At 37.8% G+C, this 18258-nt stretch overlaps 1 protein-coding gene across 5 annotated transcripts; it reads left to right on the top strand.

Moving 5' to 3' along the window:
- Positions 1-790: 790 nt before the first annotated feature.
- Positions 791-17879, top strand: TMEM196 (transmembrane protein 196). Of its 5 annotated transcripts, none has more exons than XM_015853877.2 (5): positions 791-1458; positions 10887-10943; positions 12593-12847; positions 14675-14748; positions 17033-17879. In XM_015853877.2, exons 1-5 carry the CDS (start codon positions 1300-1302, stop codon positions 17037-17039), a joined length of 552 nt encoding a protein of 183 aa, XP_015709363.1. In that variant the 5' UTR covers positions 791-1299; the 3' UTR covers positions 17040-17879. The 5 variants fall into 5 exon arrangements, with proteins under 5 accessions (XP_015709363.1, XP_015709362.1, XP_015709364.1 ...); XM_015853876.2 differs by having other exon boundaries at positions 791-1464; XM_015853878.2 differs by having other exon boundaries at positions 793-1446.
- The last annotated feature ends 379 nt before the right edge of the window (positions 17880-18258 follow it).

Raw genomic sequence — 18258 nt, 5'->3', positions numbered from 1 at the left:
CTACAGAGAATAACTCCATATGTATTGTGTTAATAATAATAATATAATAATAAAATAATGTGTATAGAAAACAAAACAAAACAAAACAAAACAAAATCACACATCTATGTCCTGCAGGATGTTATTTTTGAAGCATGATGGGGATAGAATTGTTCTTGTAGTCTTTTTGCCCTATTTAGGTGAACATTTAACAAGCGGATTATCCATATTTATGAGAGCACATGTTCTAGACTGAGTATTTATATGTCTCCATGTTGTGCTGTATATCTTGGTTGTAAAACTGCATTAAGAGTGGTACAGCCTTCCCTGTAGAAGAGCACCAGAAATAGAGATTGGTACCAAGTAGTTCAGGATGGTTCAATAAGCGGCTGTTGATCTCTTATTACATGTTGCTTTGCTGGTCACTTACTTTAGGACTGAGACAGTTCTGGCCATTGTCAGAGTGACAGGACTGTCTACAGCAGTTGCCATATTATTTTGGCAGCAACACTATGGAAGAGATCTGAGAGTTTTGTAGTGGTAAGACATGACAGCCTTTTTACATACAAAGGGAAGATGGACTTCCTCCTGCCTTTTCAAAGAAGCCCATGGGTCGAGAGAGGCCTGCACTCTGTCCGGGGGGTCACTTTTTGTGCAAGTATTGCGGGCGGAGGACGTGCGCGAACCGGGTGCCGGCGGGAGGACGGGAGGAAGGTGCTGTGCCTTGTGGCCCTGGGGCGGGGCTGTCGAATCGCCTCGCCCGTGCATTGGGTCTAGATTCATACATAAATATAGCTGAGATAGGCTCTCCACGCTCCTCTCCCCTCCAACCCCAACTCAAGAAGAAAAAGAGGGGGAGAAATTTTAAAATAAATAAATAAATAAATAAATAAAAAATCCCAGTGAGGTCATTTCAATGTGAGCGCAGGAGGCGATCAGACAAGGTCGACTTTTCCGGAGGAGGCGCAGCCCCTGAGGAGCGTGGTGCTGCATACAGCCGCGCTGCCCGGACGGCCGCCAGCGGCGCCCTGTCCCCGCCGCCGGCCCGGCACCTTGGAGAGCTCCGCGCCGCCGCCTCCGCCGCACTCGCTACCGGTCGGGCGCTGCGCGGCGCTGCGCGGCTCTACGCGGGGCCCGGCGGCTCCGGGGCCGCCCCGCCGCCCCTCGGCAGCGCCCGGCAGTCGCGGATGCTCCGCTCCGCCCCGGCTGCCGGAGAAGGAAGAAAAGTTTGGGGGCGACTTGGGGCCGCGGGAGCCGCGGAGGAGAAGGAGGAGGCGCGATTTCCCCGGCTGATCGGGAAGGAAGGATGACCGAGGGAGGATGTGCACCAGCAGCCAGATCATCGGGAGCCTCCTGGTGCTCTCCGTGCTGGAGATAGGGTTAGGGGTGTCCAGCGTGGCCGTGGGGGCGGTCAGTTTCAGCCTGGTCCTCACAGAGCATAAACCTCAACTGGGAGACTCTTCTCCGGTATGGAGCGGGGTGTGTGTACGTTAGCCATTTCACTCTCTCTTTAACTCTTTACGGTGATGATCAGACCGTGCGAAGGCACCCCCGTCCCCTCCCCTCCCTTCCCTTCCCTTCCGCGCGTGCATGCTGCGCCGGGAGCCGTGCCGGGTCCATTTCCGATGTGCATGGGGTATAGTCTGCATTCTCGCGGGGCGGCGGGACTGCACGGCGGGAGGAGATGTGTCTGTGTCGGGGCATGGGAACATTTCTTTCTCGCTGGTTTTTTTGTTTGTTTGTTTGTTTGTTGTTTTTTTCCATTTTATTATTATTATTATTATTTTATTTTGCTGTAAGCAACTGAACTTTCTGTGAACCCATTCTCACACTTGGGTGATGCCTCAAGAGCTTCCAGCATTAAGGAGCCTGGGCCATAGCTTGTAATCTTCAAATTAAGAGCTTTGTTTTTGGAAAAGAACAGCACTGTCCCTTATGGCAAGACTGTCAAAAAGTGTTTTAAAATAATGTCAGGTTGTGAGTTCCGAGCTTCTGGAAGGGAAAGAGAAATTGGAAGGAAAATAAAAGAAGTTCTCATGATTTGGGCACATTGAGCTTCTCATAAAATGACCATAAATATCAAGCAGCAATAGTGGGTTAAAAGTAGAAGCATGTTCATAAGAGAGAAGAAGCACGTCTGTAACAATGAGCATTTCTCACCTCTGAAAAACCTTTCTTAATTCTTCAGTTTGAGATAAACATGTTTCTAGGAAGTATTTTCCTCCAAATTGTTCTGTACCTTTAGGGAGAAAAGAGTAGGTAATATGGGAAACTCATCCTAAACATGAGTGGGCATTTTTGATCTCCAAAGCTGTTTATTTTTGCCAGCTTGGACTGAACAGTATTTCTAAAAGCATTGTTTGTATTGCTTGAGATGAGATGTTAAGTGCAACAAATTCTGAGTTATTCAACAGTGTAACCTCTTGTGATTTATAGATTAATTCTGACAAAGTGCTTCATGTAATATTCTTACTGTCAATACTTATTAATTATTGACAACAGTCATAAATATCTATGGCAGTACAAAAACACATAATTCTGCACTGCAGAACAGGTAGGTGAGATATGAAAAGGAAGACACAGTGATGTAGGACACTGGCCAGCAGGTAATGGAATTATTAAAATCAGTTCAAAAAGGAAGGCTTCTGATCATTGTTGATGAAGAATAAATAGATTACTCAAAAATGTGTCTATCTGACGATCTAATGAGGTAACATCCTGGCTTCTGAGAATTCTCACCAGTGAGTGAGATCAGAATTTTATGCACTGATTGCATTTTGTGACAATGCAATCACAGCTGATACCATTTCATGACAATGCACATTTCCTGCACAACTGCTTAATTCATTTTTATGGTTTCTGTTATCCCGCAGTTTGCACTAGTCACAGGCTAAGATTCTGTTGTATCAGATGTTGGCTCTAAGGACCTTACCAACAAAGAAAGAGACAGATGTAGAATTAAAGGACATAAAGAAAGAGCAAATCAAAATTGATTGGTATAACAGGTGGTTGCATTAGCATATCAGCAGTCTGGCTGATTTCAAGCTGTTAGTAAGTAGAGATTTAAAGAGAGATAACACAGAAGACAGTGAAGTGATTTTCCAGACGATTATAGAAAATTCTGCCCATATGTGAATGTGGAGTCATGGAAGGGAAACCAAAGGGACTTGTTTGGACATGTAACACGTGGGTGAAGGTTGCCCATAATCAGAGGTGGTAGAAACAGGCATCAACTGTTTGACCATTATCAGCAGTATGGGTAGACAGGCCACAGAGTAATTGTACAGCAAAAGCAAGTAGCTTATGTTGTGTGTAGTAAAGGAAATGAGAAATCAGCAGTATGCAGTTTGGGATTACACATCATAAAGGTTTACTTCGCATTGAGCTAAAGACCTTTGTCTGAACTGTCACATTGTTGCATCCTCTTTGTTTCACTCCACTGGTTCAAATGTCCTTACTAGAGGACTGGCAGTTGAGATAGGACAAGAAGAAAGCCAGAGACCTACTGCTGTCCAGGGATGCTTAGGTCCAAATCAAAAGAACAGGAGAAAAGGTCTGTTTAAACAGTCCTTGGAACTGTGATGCTGCAGAAATGGCATAACTCACTTTTCTGTTCACTGGATCTTACGCTGAGCACGTGTTGGCTGTATTAAAGAATATGTCTTGCATAAAGTATGTTACTTTTTTTTTCTGATTAACATTCTTGAACCAGGGTTTTCCTCTAAGAAATGAACAATGAGAAAAAAGAAAGTGACGTTAAAGGAAAAACTGACACTTTGATATGTTAGGATGCAAAACAACACTAGAGTTAAGTGGAACAGTGTCCTCTAGTAATTCATCTGAAAATATACTGAAAACTTTTGACCTGTTCTGCTCTTTACTGATGTGGGTGGAACTCAGCAGAGGCCCAAGTTCATAAAGAAACAGATGAAGATAGCATTGCCATGGAAACCTTAGCCTGCATTCCTAAAATTTGGGAATCTTAAAAATCATACACATTCTGTTATACTTGTCTCCCTCTGATGTCTTTTATCTGACACACAATAGCTTTTTTCTTAAGAGCTGTTCTTGTTGTTTATCATCTTCATTCAGCCAGATAATTTACTAACACCTAACTTTAAACATGTGAATCCCACCCCTGGGATTAGATACAAGTGAAGTTAAGCTTGGGCTGAAGTGCTCTGATCACTGCATGCTCTGCATTATTTATGAGGAAGCCTGACAAAATGGAGTAGACAATAATGAAGAAATGGAAAGCCTAGAAAATGTCTACATCAAAAATGCATGGAAATGGGAAAACAGATTCTAAATTTGTAGATCATACTGAAGCTGAGCAGGATTAAGATGCTAAGAGTTGTTTAAAAAGTAGCCAAAATAAAACAGCTGAAGCAAATTCTCCAGAGCATGTGTAGATGAATATCTAATTTCTTTTACATCACATGCAATCTGTTCTTTTAAAAATTGGCCATGGTTGCTAAATTTGGTTGGTGGCCTTGCATGCAGAAGGGGGTTAAGGCTTGATAATCCTTGAGGTACCATCCAACCCAAGCCATTCTATGATTCTTTAATAAACTACCAAAATAACACACAGTCCAAAGTCTCTTAAGATGGACATGTTCTTAATTTCTGGATGTTCTTGCTGGTGTTTTGTTTGTTTGTTTATTTAATGATTGCCTTGATACAATCTACTCCACAGGCTCCAAAGGCTGTACTCATTGCCTCCCAGATTTCTGTAACTAGAGTCTGAGGCACAGTTCTGAAATCTACCATTCCAACTCAGTTATATAGTGTACCATAGAAATGATCCATCCAAGGAGCGTGCTGAGCCATTACGAGTCATACAGCAAGAATGTCAGCACCCATTGCAAAGGCTTTTGTACTAAATAAATAAATAGAAGAAAAAGAAAAGAAGATAATTGTTCAAAACATATTCATATATATTTTTAAATGGTCATACACTTGTCCATTTATATTTGAAACATAGTAGTTGCATCACTATCACTATGTATGTACTCACACACATACATGTATATGACTCTAATTCTCATTTATTCTGCAATGATGAATAAATTCTTGCTACAGACAAGACTCTCCCTGAGATAGAATGAGACAAAAGCCGCATCGTCAGCCAAATGGGCCATCTATATTCACTTACAAGAGAAATACTTGATGTTTCACTTCTGGTTACACTCCTCAGAGAGACAGCCTCTTTGCTTATAAATACCTAAATGTGTTTAATTGATATGCAATCTCTGGACCTTTGTCTGTAGCAGCAGATATTCCCATAATTCTTGACTGTAGCACTGTAGAATTATCCCTGTCCATTAAAAATGTGCTTTTACAGTTTAACTATAGAAATTTGCTCCAAGTTGGCACTTAAATCACTCATCTCAATGACTTTTAAACCAAGGATTTGGAGGAAAAGAGAAAGTTTCAGTCAGTAGGGAATTCTCCCAGAGCAGGAGTATCATTTTGGACTGTTAAATAATGGTGGTGGCCTAAAATTTTAAAACACTCATTTTTTAATTTAGCTTTTACTGTTGCCAAGTTTTCCTTGGAAAAGAACATCCAGTATTTTTGTTTTGTTTTGTTTTGTTTTGTTTTGTTTTGTTTTTCTTAAAGAACACACAAAAATCACATTATTGTTTATCGTGCGGACCAGATGCAGATGTGGTCCTACTTTATTTCAACATGTGCATTGAATTTTCATCAAACTGACCCTATTTTTGGCTGGTTCCTTATCTTGATGAAATGAATTGCAGCACTGTCAGTGAACTCGATGGAAATGGAGAGATTTCTGTACCTGTAGATGAGGGAGGATGTACCAAGTGTAGAAGCTTCTTGCCTTGCAAGGAACCAGAACAATTCACTCCAGCTGAGGAGTATTTCAACAAGTTTTCTTTATCATTCAGACCTCCCAGAAGCATGCACCAATCTGCAAGATGATCTGTTCAAGCAGACTTCTGCTGCCTGGCTTGTATTTAGGAGTATCAGCTGAATATAGATTGACTTAAGTATAAGCTGAAATCTATTTCTAAGGCTTTCATTAATCTGCAGGGAATAATTCTTAATTTATTCCTTTTTGAGAATAAAGCAGTCACACTCTAAGCATTTGATAGAAAACAACATAATTAAAAATCATTTAATATTTGTTATTTTAAAGTAAGTTCTGAGCAGGTAAATAAATATTCTTTTGTGATGAGAAGTTGTGTGTTTTTCCAGACAGTGAGATATTTTGTGAATCACTTATGGCAGGCAGACATTCAGCTTCAGAGACTCACTTCTAGATTTCTCTGAGTTCTTCTAAAAACTGTTTCCCAATTTTAAAGCATCTCTAAAGGCCTAGAACCAGATAAAAGGAATCACTAATCCAACACAGATTTGAAATAATTTCCTCTATTTCATCAGATACACATGGATGACCTAAAATGCCAGAGGGCTTTCCACTCAGTGGATGTAGTCTGTGCTTCTTTGTCATGAGCAATAACTGGTGATCGAGCAGTCCTTACATTCAGCAAGTTTTCTTCACTCTTTTCTTTATCTCTTCAGGAAAGTTTCTATGGACAACTTATTTTCTCAGAGGAATTTTATCTACCACTACTTTTGCCTCCTCCTCCAATGAAAAAGAGAAGTTTCCTAGGTTCAACATGAAACGTAAAAGCAGTTCATTTTCTTCTGCATGATGGAAATAATCAAATCTTTGGCTTTCTGCAAATAGAAATAAAACAGAATCTTTTTTTTTTCCGGAATGCAAGTAAGAAAAACACTTTTTCCAGGAGAAAGTGAACGAGGCCAAGTCTTCTGTTTCAGAGAATATGAAATAGGGTTTGATCCAAGCCACAAAACTTGAATCTAAATTGAGATTTCAGCTTCCTTACCAAAATTTCTGGGTATTTGGAGACAAGCTTCTGTTTCAAGCCCAATTTAATATAAAATATATTAAAGCAAGCTTAAAATATACACTCTCCTTTTCTGGGTGGTCTTTGTTTCTTTATTCCAAGGTTCAATAGGCCAAAAGAGATTTTCAAATGTGCATACTGAACAGAAGCAGCTGTGAGTGGCAAAGTTTCCACCAGCACATAGTACATTACCTTGCAATCACATTTGTGCTAACAGGAGGACTCTGACTCTGCTAGGTTCTTAGAACATTTTCATTGGAAGTGGGAACGAAGCACTTGCTGCCTTCTGAGATTCAAAAGGAGTCTAAGAAGCTTTTGCATTTTGTGTCATCTTCCTCTGGATTTTTTATCAAGCATTCAAGAAAGATTCTGCTGTTATCTACTATCAGTTTATGCATTCAGTCTCTGCCTCCTTCTGAAAATCTTGACCTGAAATATCACATATTATAGCAGGTATGACTAAATCTGCAAGCAAAAATAACCCCAGAAGCAATGGAAATTGCTTGCAAATAGTGAAATGTCATTTTTTAAAGTGAGGTTTTCTAATTTTCTGATGAATTATAATTGCAAAATAAAATTTAAAACAAGGTACAACTGTGAAACATGCTTCAACATAACTCTAGTTTCCAGGGCATCTTGGAGTGTTTATTCATTTGGCTCATTCTTCATGGAATGTTTTAGCCTTATTTGCAGTCTGAGTTGTGAACACTTGAACGATTGATCAGTCTTTATAAGGAGCTTATCTTCAATGATATATCTCTTTTCCACTCCTGATTTACTGTATTTTAACACAAGTCTGTTTTCCTTAACTTACTTCAGGTTTGACATAGTTAGAAAGTGTAACTACATTAAAGAGTCCAAGAGGTTGGTAAATTGCCTGAATATAATCAATACTCATGTAGAAGGGAGCAATTCCTCAACATGACAGTATTAGTTAGGCCTGCATAAACCGCAGTCAAGAGTAGCACAACAGTTACAAGTCAAGTTTAAATGCTATGGCATATCAACATGAGGATGAGATTTTTCAAGATTACCAAGAACAGATAGGGAGTGACAATACAGCAGAGCCCCTGCTGGCTGTATTCCAGCTGGCAGTATTATAAAAGAGAGGAACTCAAAACTAAAAGATAAACCAAAACAAACACAGCAAATTCCTTTTGAGACTGATGTATACTCAGTCTCATTGCGGTACAAAGAGTCACAATAGTTTTTCCCATCTACTTTTCACTACCGCTGACTATAGGTCTAGGACCTCAAAAACGTTACAGAAAATTACTTTAGCACCATGAAGAAAGTTCCAGAGCTGCTAGTTAGTCTGTCAAAAAGAAATTATCACAGTCAATCACAAAATGTCATCTGACTTCCCAACCTTTCTAAAGGTCTTTACAATGAGAAGCCTGGCTTAGGCAACTCTGTTTGAGCAGTGTTCTTGTGCTCCACATGTCACTAATTTTCTCTTTGTAAAGCAAGATTCCATTTTTTTTTTCCCCTAATTGATCAGAATTCTCTACAGCCTCCTAGGAGAGGGATAAACATTTTCAAAGTCTTGCATGAGGTTTAATTGCCTGATGTAGTTCAAATTCATACATTGGTTTTAACATCAAAATGACTGTTTTTATAAGTAAATACCATGTTGTTTTTTTGAACAAAACTTTTCTCTGGGAATCATAGAATCATAGAATTGTTAAGACTGGAAAAGATCACTAAAATTTTCTAGGTCAACTGCCAACTCATGTCCACAAAGCCACCAGTGACACATCTACATGTTTCCTGAAAACCTTAAGTGATAGTGACTACACCACTTCCTTGGGCAGTCTGTTTCTATGCTTGACCGCTGTTATCTACAAAAAATACAGAACCACAAAACAACAATAGATAATAGTTATCCTTCACTATGCCCCAAATATTTTTCATCAGTGCTTTTTAGTACATTCATGATCATTAGTTCATTCAGTTTTACAACTTTCTTGTCTTGTAGTCATATGAATTCTAAAACTCAGGCATGACTTCTACAAGCTTACAGAGAAGAATACTGGAGAACCAGTGATAATCAATTCCTTTGAGTTCTCTGCTGAGTTATCATAGAATCACAAGGTTGGAAAGGACATACAAGATCATCTAATCTAATCATTTTTTCACAGCAGAACATTATATTTCTTATACTGTTGTATTACTTACTTATATATTTTTTCTTGTGTATCTGTAGTAGATGTACAGAGAAAGAAAATGCATACAGTAAATAAAGACTCCGACACACTAAAAACTTACTCCAGGTAGTCCCTTAGAATACTTCAACATCTATGGAATAACAAAATCACTCATTTTTTGGAAGCCAGCATCCTACATCCTGCAGATCACCTTTTTCAATATTCTTTGGATTTCAACAGGGAAATATTCTAGGTAATATAACTATACAGCAGTGTGTAAAGGTGATTTGGAGTGAATTGGGAGTGAAATTTTAAAACCTTACAGAATGCTTGAGTAAGAACTTACAAAGGAGGTGTGCAAGTTAAGAGCTCCTCTTCCTGTGGGAAAATGACAAACAGAGCTGTTTGTGTTAATTTTTGTTGCTTTTGTTTTTATTATGATTCCAGCTTTAGCAATTATCAGGTGAGTGTGTGTCCTTAGCCACCCAGAGCCATGGTATACATGACCCAGCCCTCTCTATGAGCAGATTAGTATAGTGTCCATGTACCATACATCCCATTCATAGCAGACTGGCAAATAACATGCAGCATTTAACTATATTAACTGTGGGAAACCAATTAAATGGGCCTAACTCAGAGAAAAAATGCATCCCAGGGCTTATACCTACAATCATGCATGAACAACCATATTTGAAAGGGAGATAAGCTATTCATTAAAGCAGCTCCTTGACTGAGATACTGAAGCTACAAAATTTTGGAGGTTAAATAAAAAATATATGCAGTATATCCTAGAATGCTGTATAGAAACAGCTGGGATTTTTTGTTATTGTTGTTTTTGTTTTGTTTTTTAATAACTGCTTATGTAATAGCCAGGCTGAAGCTTTTTGCTAGAAATGCAATCTCAGCATAAAAAGAATTTAGAAAAATACAGCTTAATAACTACAAAATTACTTCCTAGTAAGGATGTAGGTTTAGTTTTACTGAAAATAAGTAGAACGGACTTATTAACCATGGGGTTTATGAGGTACTGAAGGAATATTTTGATAGAATTACAAACACTAGAGAAGACCTTGTTGCTTTCAGACTACTAGTAGTGTTTCTGCCATGACTGCTTCTTCAGGGACTAATCTTAATCTTTTCTATAGGGGGAAAAAGAGATATTTGAGAACGTTACTGGTCTTTGGCAGAGGTCATTAAAACACATTAGGATTTATTCATACTGTATCAGCTGGTGTGGGGGTGTCTTTGGTTTTGTTCATCAATTTTTGCCTAATACTTGATGTTGTAACTGTCAGAGATCTGTTTGTGAAAGGGAACTGCATGAAAAAAGACAGATACTTTCATGCTATCTCCTGCAGCATGGACTATATAGAATCTGAAACAATTTATACAGCATGTTCATTGTGACCACATCAACAGATTTCCTCAGTATTTACATTTGCACCTACCAAGTTGACTAACCTGTACTCTTGCCCAGAGTTCCATTGTCTTGAGGACAAGAATCCATACATGATCCCTCAGTAGTTCACACTTCAGGATTAGGGTATTAGGTAGACTTGAAAGTAGATGAAGCTAGATTTGGATCACCAATTACTACCTTACAAAACTTTTTTTCCTTTTCTATTTTTATGTTTAATCATCCTCAGTCTTCCTTATCAATGTGGTTTCTGCTTGGATAAGTGTGTTTAAAGCTGACTTATATCGTCCTGAAATACAAGCTTTATAATGAAAATGCTGATAATTATGATCATTGCCTAACCTACTGTTGTGGTCACTACTACAGAAACATAGAAAAATTTAAATTTGAGACCTTAATGATGAATTCATTGTGATTTTTTTTTTTATTATTTTTTTTTTCCAGTTTCTGCTTTGTGGCATATGTGGAATACTGTGTGCCAAAAAAAAGTCTGGACTTATCGTAAGTTTTTCCAGTACATATATAACACATAAGTATTTGAAAGGCATATTTATCTAAGTTGAACTTTCCACTTGAGATGTACTGTTTCCAAGTGTTTCTAGTTAAAAAAATCAGTAAACATTGCAAACCAGCAGTCCAAAGTAAGCAATCAGTATCTTGGGTTCATCAAGCAATACATGGCAGTTCTGAAATGGCCTATTTATTTCATGCGTATTTAAGCTATATATTCCTAATTCTCCCTATGTGGATAGAAAAACTTTTGACAGAAACATATGACAGACCAAGAAAGAGTTCCCCAACATAGGATTGGAATGAAAAATCACTTTTGAAATGTGAAGTATGACTATGCTATCACTTCAATGAAGTTACAAAGTTTAATTTTAGGTATTTTTTACTGTTTGTGGTTTTAATAACTTCTTCTTTTCTTTTTCTTTTTTTTTCTTCTTTGTGATCAGAATTGTGAAAAAGCCAGTTTAAAGATGATGACATTTTATTTCCACTAAGAATCAGAAATACAATTATTTTTCTGACTGTAGCAAAGTCACGTGATTGAAACAAGCTTTTTGTCACTGCAGACCTTTCGTCTTTATGTTAAAGGCCCAGCCCTATTACAAGTGATAATGTCTGGCTTTAATTCAGTCAGTTTGGATGTCCTGCTGTGAACACATGGAAGTCTTGTAAAATGAGTGTGAAGGGAATCAACCTCTCTCTCTCTTACTATTTTTGAATACCAATTAATTACTCCAAAGTCTGTTCTGATGACAGTTTCCTTTTTTTAAAACATGTTGACCATACTTATTTCATAAAAGATGTCTGTTCTGGTAGTTTCAAGAAGAATTCACTTCCTAGTGGACTGCAGAATATAGTCTGATTGCCACCTCCCTGACAAAATTCTCATCTCAGTTAGGCACGAGAAGTAGTCTGTAAATCTCCATTAAACTGTTTATTTAATATTAAATAAGTGGATATATAAAAACATACTGAGTCATATCGAAGGTCATATCAAAAGTCATATCGATATCTGGGGAAGTGAATAAGGCAATCATTTAGCAATAGGCCCATAATAAGATCTTTTGACCTCAAGTGATTTGTGGCTGAAAGACACACTGAACCAGAGGCGGCATCTTTGTTATTACAGTAATGAGGTCTTTAAATATGTTTCAATAATTGCAGCCTGTTTCACTTCCCAAAAGCATTTTAATCACATTAAAACAAACAAACAAACAAACAAAACCAAAATGTTATCTGCTCTGTACCAGTGTAGAGGTGCTTCAGTTTTTAAATATCTGTTGTTTCCTTGTCCAGCACAGTCACAGTAAACACACCTGGAGCCCCCCCCAAAAATATAGGAAGTCTGCAAATTGGTATTAGACTGAACAAATTAGAATCAAAGAAGAAGCACAGACAGTTGTTACACAAACAAGAGAGAACTGCACAAATACATGAGGTATTCACTTATAAGGACTGGTGAGAAACATCAGTCTTAACTGTTGTACATGGAATTACTGTATTCCCTTTGATTTCTGTGGGAGTTGTGGGAGTTACAAACTGAATGTTAGTGAAGGGTCTGACTTGGTCTCATTTTTTATATGAATGAACCTGTCTCTGAGAAACGTTACTGTGACATAACCTCTCGTCTTTCCTGACAGATGATACTTTTTTCTGCCTGTTGCATCTGTGGACTAATCGGAGGAATTTTAAATTTTCAATTTCTTCGTGCTCTCACAAAGAAGTCGTCTGCTCTCTATTCTTTGCATCTTGCCTCCATGTCTCTTGCATGCATTGGAATTGGTGGTTGCACCCTTTCTTCATGGCTCACTTGTCGGCTAGCCAGCTATGAACAAAGGCGAATGTTCTCAGAGAGAGAACATTCATTGCATCACTCCCATGAAATGGCAGAAAAAGTGAGTTGTGTGTTTTTCTTTATTTGTTCTGCTTCTCTTAAAGAAAGACTGTATGTGTTAATGTATATGATTGGCAAATGTGTATGCAGTTTTCAGTTTCATATGAGAGAGAGCTTCTGGGAAATGAAATGCTGCCATTCTGTGTATGCTTTATTATGTTGCGTTATATGGAGCTATTTTTAGGTACTGTATATTGCAGTACATCCATTTCAATGAAGTGCATCCATTTTCAACATAATTCCATTGTATAGCTATCCAGGGGCTCAGCTGCTAAATATAGCACTTCATAAATAATTGGAAGTCTAATTAATATGGATTATCATGTACTGTACTGTGAAAAAGCACGGAATGCTTTCTGTAACCACATCATTGCATGCTTCCAGGTTTAATAAATTTCTTCCTCTCCCAAGTACTCAGCTTATAATGTAGGTTATTTAAACACAAAACCATAGCTCGCAAACCTAGAAGACTGAACCTAAGCACCTAAGGGCATATTTTTACACCTAAATGAAACTGGTCTGATTTGCAGCGGCACCAAACGTTTATTGCCTTTCTCTGCTAAAAAGAAGCTTACTACAGTGTAAAGTTGAGTGTGTAAGGTCAAAAATCAATAAATCTAATGTAATTCTTGAAATAAGCAATTGAAACTAGGTTTTCATTTTCAAGGGGTAAAATGTTTACTGACATCCCGTTATTGATGTTTTGGGTTAGTATCCAATGACTTTCATTTGAGACATGACTAGAGAAATGAACAGCCATCATGTGGACTGCCCATCCAAACTGCAACATGCCAGTTCACATTACAGCTAAGTTCAACTACAGAGATCTCTGAATATTAGTGAGAGGACTAATTCATTCAGACTGTAGAATGTTTTCAGATTCCCAGGTCACAATACAGCAACTAATTGTCCATTAAGTACTTGTCACTTTTCTTAGATTCTTTTTTTTTTTTTTTTTTTTTTTAATCTGCAGTGAGAATCCAAGCAGAAACTCAGACTAATTCACCTTAGGAAATGCTTGAAACAAATTTTTTTAATTATTTAGTATAGGTTACAACAGTGACATAAAACAGGACAATAAAATCTAGGGAAGAAACACATTTCACCTTCTCATTTTAAGATGAAGAATAATTCTGGTAAGCTACGCAGGCAAATATTATCATGGCTTTGCAGATGGTAGGCTAGATTCTGCCTTTTAAGGAGGCTCTTACCTCAATAAGGACAAAGATGAAGCCCATCTGAGACAAAAACACAAAGATGTAGGCAAAAGAAATGGCTTGGCAAAAAGTCTTTCAAAAATCAAGCAACTGATAACCCAAATTGGGCTGGAGATGACCATGTATAGCAGTAGTTCACTCACCCATTTTCTTGCCTGTTGATCTACTGAGGTTTTAGACAAGTAGCTGCGAGGTCTGCCAGATGCCCACTTACATTGGGTGAATGGCTATGATGCATGAGCAGAGAAACTTTATTGCACATGCTCATGTGAATGTGAGTTGACCTCCGCTAGTGGCGGACTTGTTGCATGTGTGTAGAATCAAGTATGCATGCGTAGCCGATCTGATCTGGGGCTTCTCAGACCTACAGACTGCAGACTGCCTGGTGCTGGCAGGTCTGAGTACATTACCTCAAGGCATGCCCTTAAAAAATTATAAAGGCAACCTAAAAAGTTATATTAATTTAGGCTTTAATTTAAAAAAAAATAGTTTTAGTGTTTTATATATAAAACTATTTTGTATATTTATACTGATATACAGTAATATGGACATATACTGCATGTGTATTTGTTTGTGCTATATTTATTGTATAATTGTTATATTTATATTAGAGATTGAGGGGTATTGAAATAACCGACCTGCCCAGCTGCCCGGTGGTTCCCCCGACACCAGAGTTACCTCCAAGGTACGCTGACCACTAGGGAGCTACCACGCTGTTATGTCATCTCAGGAAGTGCCATCTCTAAGAGGAAATCACAGTTTTAGCTAATCAAAGTTGGTTGACGCTGTGATGTCACTCTGGGTCGGGAATGGTGCTTCTAGGTGGTGACATAATTCTACGTGGTGAATGCTGCAATCTTGAAGTAAGTTGAGTATTTAAAATATTCACCCTAGTTACAGACATCCAAATGCTCTTATTTGGATGTTGCCACCATTGATTCACTTTGCTTCTAATCTGTATGCTCCTTCATTTCTTGAATTCAGCAACATCTTTTAATTTATTAAGACTTTTATTTTTGAGGGTAGACATATTGGGGAAAATAAATGGTTCTGAACTTTTTCTGGAGTTCTGATGATGTCTGAATAGCTAATGTCTACAGAAAATTCAAGTGATAAAACTGACAAAAGGAAACATACATTTTGTCACTCTCTCATGGGTAGCCTTCTGACAAAGCATTACTTTTTACTTGTGGCTGATAGTTAATGTTAAATTATACTGGTGTTCTTGTTCCCTTTCACAGCTGACCAATAACTTCAGTTTATATCAAAGCTTTCAGGCTCCTACAAGCTGGCAGTTGTACTGCCTTGTTTCCAAGCAGGTAGCCTCTAGACAGGGATGTAGGAAACAACATTAGGTACGCATGTTCCTCTTCAGCTTTTAAGAAGAATAAGGCACTACGTAAAAACATCTAGTATCAGTATCCAAGCTAAGATCTGGGTGAAAGAAAATGTTCAAAATTTGGCAAGTTTAGACACCTTCTCTTACATGAAGCCTGTGCTTGATTACAAACTATTGATTGTTTTGTTCACTCGGTTTTGTGGCCCTAAGTTTACTTTGTGGAGAATAGTTAGTCTTTTCTTTCAGTAAACATAAAGGGAATCAGTAAGTTTTGTGATCTACTTTAAACTGTAGCATTATGTGAAACTTTGAGTTTTGGTCTGAGCATCCCATACTATGTATACATGCAATAAGTGGATTAAAAGGAGAAAGAGAAAGGGGACAACTGGGAATAAAGACCAGGTCCCATAACTGCCTTATCTTTACCAAGTTTAGCAGCTGCTATTCTATAGAGTCAGGCCTTTTCCTTGTAGCCTTCCTCTTTTTTTTTTTTTTTTTTTTAACCCAGTGATTCTTGCTTTATTTTCTTGAGAGAAACTTCTACAGGAAGGGCAAAAAATACAACTATTTTCTTCAACATTTCCTCCAACTGTATCTAGGAGGTAGAAGATGTGAATTTTAATATTTTCATGCAGAGAAAACCTACTGGTTCTAAAGCAAATATTTTAAAACTACCATAACAGTGGTACCTCTACCTTATCTGTCTAAGTTGAAAAAGAATAGCCCAAACTGCATATTTATGTGTGCTCATTGGCACTATTGGATGTTCTCTGGGTTCTGTCATTGGATGTAAGCAACAGATCACTTTATTTCTGCATCCTAATTCAATTTGGTGTGAAATAGGCATTTTTGAGCACAAATTCCATGAGGCTTAGCAGCCTTGATGGTCAGAGAAGTGCTTAATATATGTAGTCATCTGGGAACTTAAACAGCTGCTAAGTAGGTATGTTTTGAACCACAATTTGAGAGCTAGAAAATCTAACTCCAAACAAATCTTGGTTTAGGTGCTTTAGGATTCTGACTCATGAGCAGGTCATCTTTCTTTGGGATGACTCATCTGCCACTTGAACAGCAACTGCTGAATTGCTAAAATTGTAGTCCAGCAAACTAAGGGAAAATCAAAATCAATCCTATCCCAAGATAAGTAGTCTCCACACAGGCATCAAAGCCCTTGGATCATCTTTGGATCTAGATTTACATGACAAAATGTATATCCCAGCTGGTATCAAATGGCATCTGTTTGTAGCATGTCAGCACAGGAGAAAGGTTTGAATGGAAATGAAAACTTGATTACTGTCTCATTCCTTTGTAGATCACAAGTTTGAGTTGACACACTTTCAAGGAGAAAGTCACAAAACTTGCAGGGATGCCACTAATGCTTTATACATGATCTGAGAGTAATGTACAACTCAATCAGTGTCAACAGGTCAAGAAGATTTCCAGTGTATTTAGTTTACATATGAAGATTATTTTTCCTTTACAGTAAAATTTACAAAGCTAAATAAGAAATGTGTCTTTTCAGAACTTTTGGCACTCAGAATTTAAGTATTTATTCCAACCTTAGCTAACTAAATCCTAAACACCATGAGCTAATTGTAATTTGTATCAATGTTTTCTTTTCTTATTGTAGGAAATGACAGACAACCTAAGCAATGGTGGCCCACATCTGATTTATAATGGAAGTGTATACTAAGAGATTTTTTAAAGTTCCATGGAATGAAGTGGCTTTAGAATTTTCTTCAGGAAAATAAAAATGACTTCCAGAAATTGAGAAAATGGAATTATCTTAGCTTTTATGGCTCAAGTGTCACAACCGCAGAACAGCACAGTTGCATTTCCCTTTTAGAAACATGTTCAAAATTTATCTCCTAAACATTTTGCGGATATACAGTATTTATTCACTTCCTGGATACTCTTTATCTGAAAAACTTTTCAGAATTGTGATAGTATTTGAAATAGACTTCTCAAGACTCTTCTTATGAAGACTCAAAAACCAGAAAAAATAATGTAACTGTACCACACCTAGCCCAACCACACGATTCCTGAAGAGAACGGAAGAGGGCAGAGGAAGGATGGCTCAGGAGAATTTTCTCATCCTCCGCAGTCAGCAGCATCTGGTGTAATATGGTGGCTTCAGATCATGTGGCATGGTACCAGCAACACATCTGCGCAAGCCTCGTTTTCACACTGCAAATGCATCCAGCCTCAGTTTGCCCAGTAGATTGTATCAAAAAGAGAGTGCAGATTACTCTTCCAAAATGCTCCCATTTCACATGCAGAGTGTAAATGAACAGTGTGATGAAAGTAACACCAATGTCTTTGTTTTGAAAGACAGAACGCTCTAAGAATGCCATGAATCAAAACCTCAGCAATGCCTTGTTGTAAAGAAATTGTAAATATTTCCAATTTGTGAATGAAGTATATTTCGTAATTTGTTCATAAAAGATGACAAATAAAATGAAATCCAAAACATTTAATTTAGAGATTTTTTTTCTTTCTAGAATGATCAGCAAGGCCTTACCATGTTTCAGTACTTCACAACTCACTGGAAGGTTTTTAAAGAAACAAAGCAAGCTCTGAATGGACAAAAACAAAAGTTGAAGCAAGGTATTACCATGGGCAGGACATACTGGCATTTCTGAACACGTGTAACCAACTTAGGAGTCTGTCAAAGTGATGTGTATGTTAAAGCAGCAGATTTAGCTGACCTCAAACTCTACTGTGAGACCTACTATCTCTTACAGTCACAAAAAAATATACGATGCCATCAGTAACAGAATATCAGTAATATATGCAGCATAATATAAAATATTCCTTTAAAATAATTTGTAAATGATATCATCACGTAATCATAAA

The sequence above is a fragment of the Coturnix japonica genome, chromosome 2 (genome assembly GCF_001577835.2).
Source record: "Coturnix japonica isolate 7356 chromosome 2, Coturnix japonica 2.1, whole genome shotgun sequence".
NCBI classification, from domain to species: domain Eukaryota; kingdom Metazoa; phylum Chordata; class Aves; order Galliformes; family Phasianidae; genus Coturnix; species Coturnix japonica.
The sequence above is the reverse complement of the archived record's forward strand: the minus strand, read 5'-3'. Positions and strand labels throughout refer to the sequence as shown.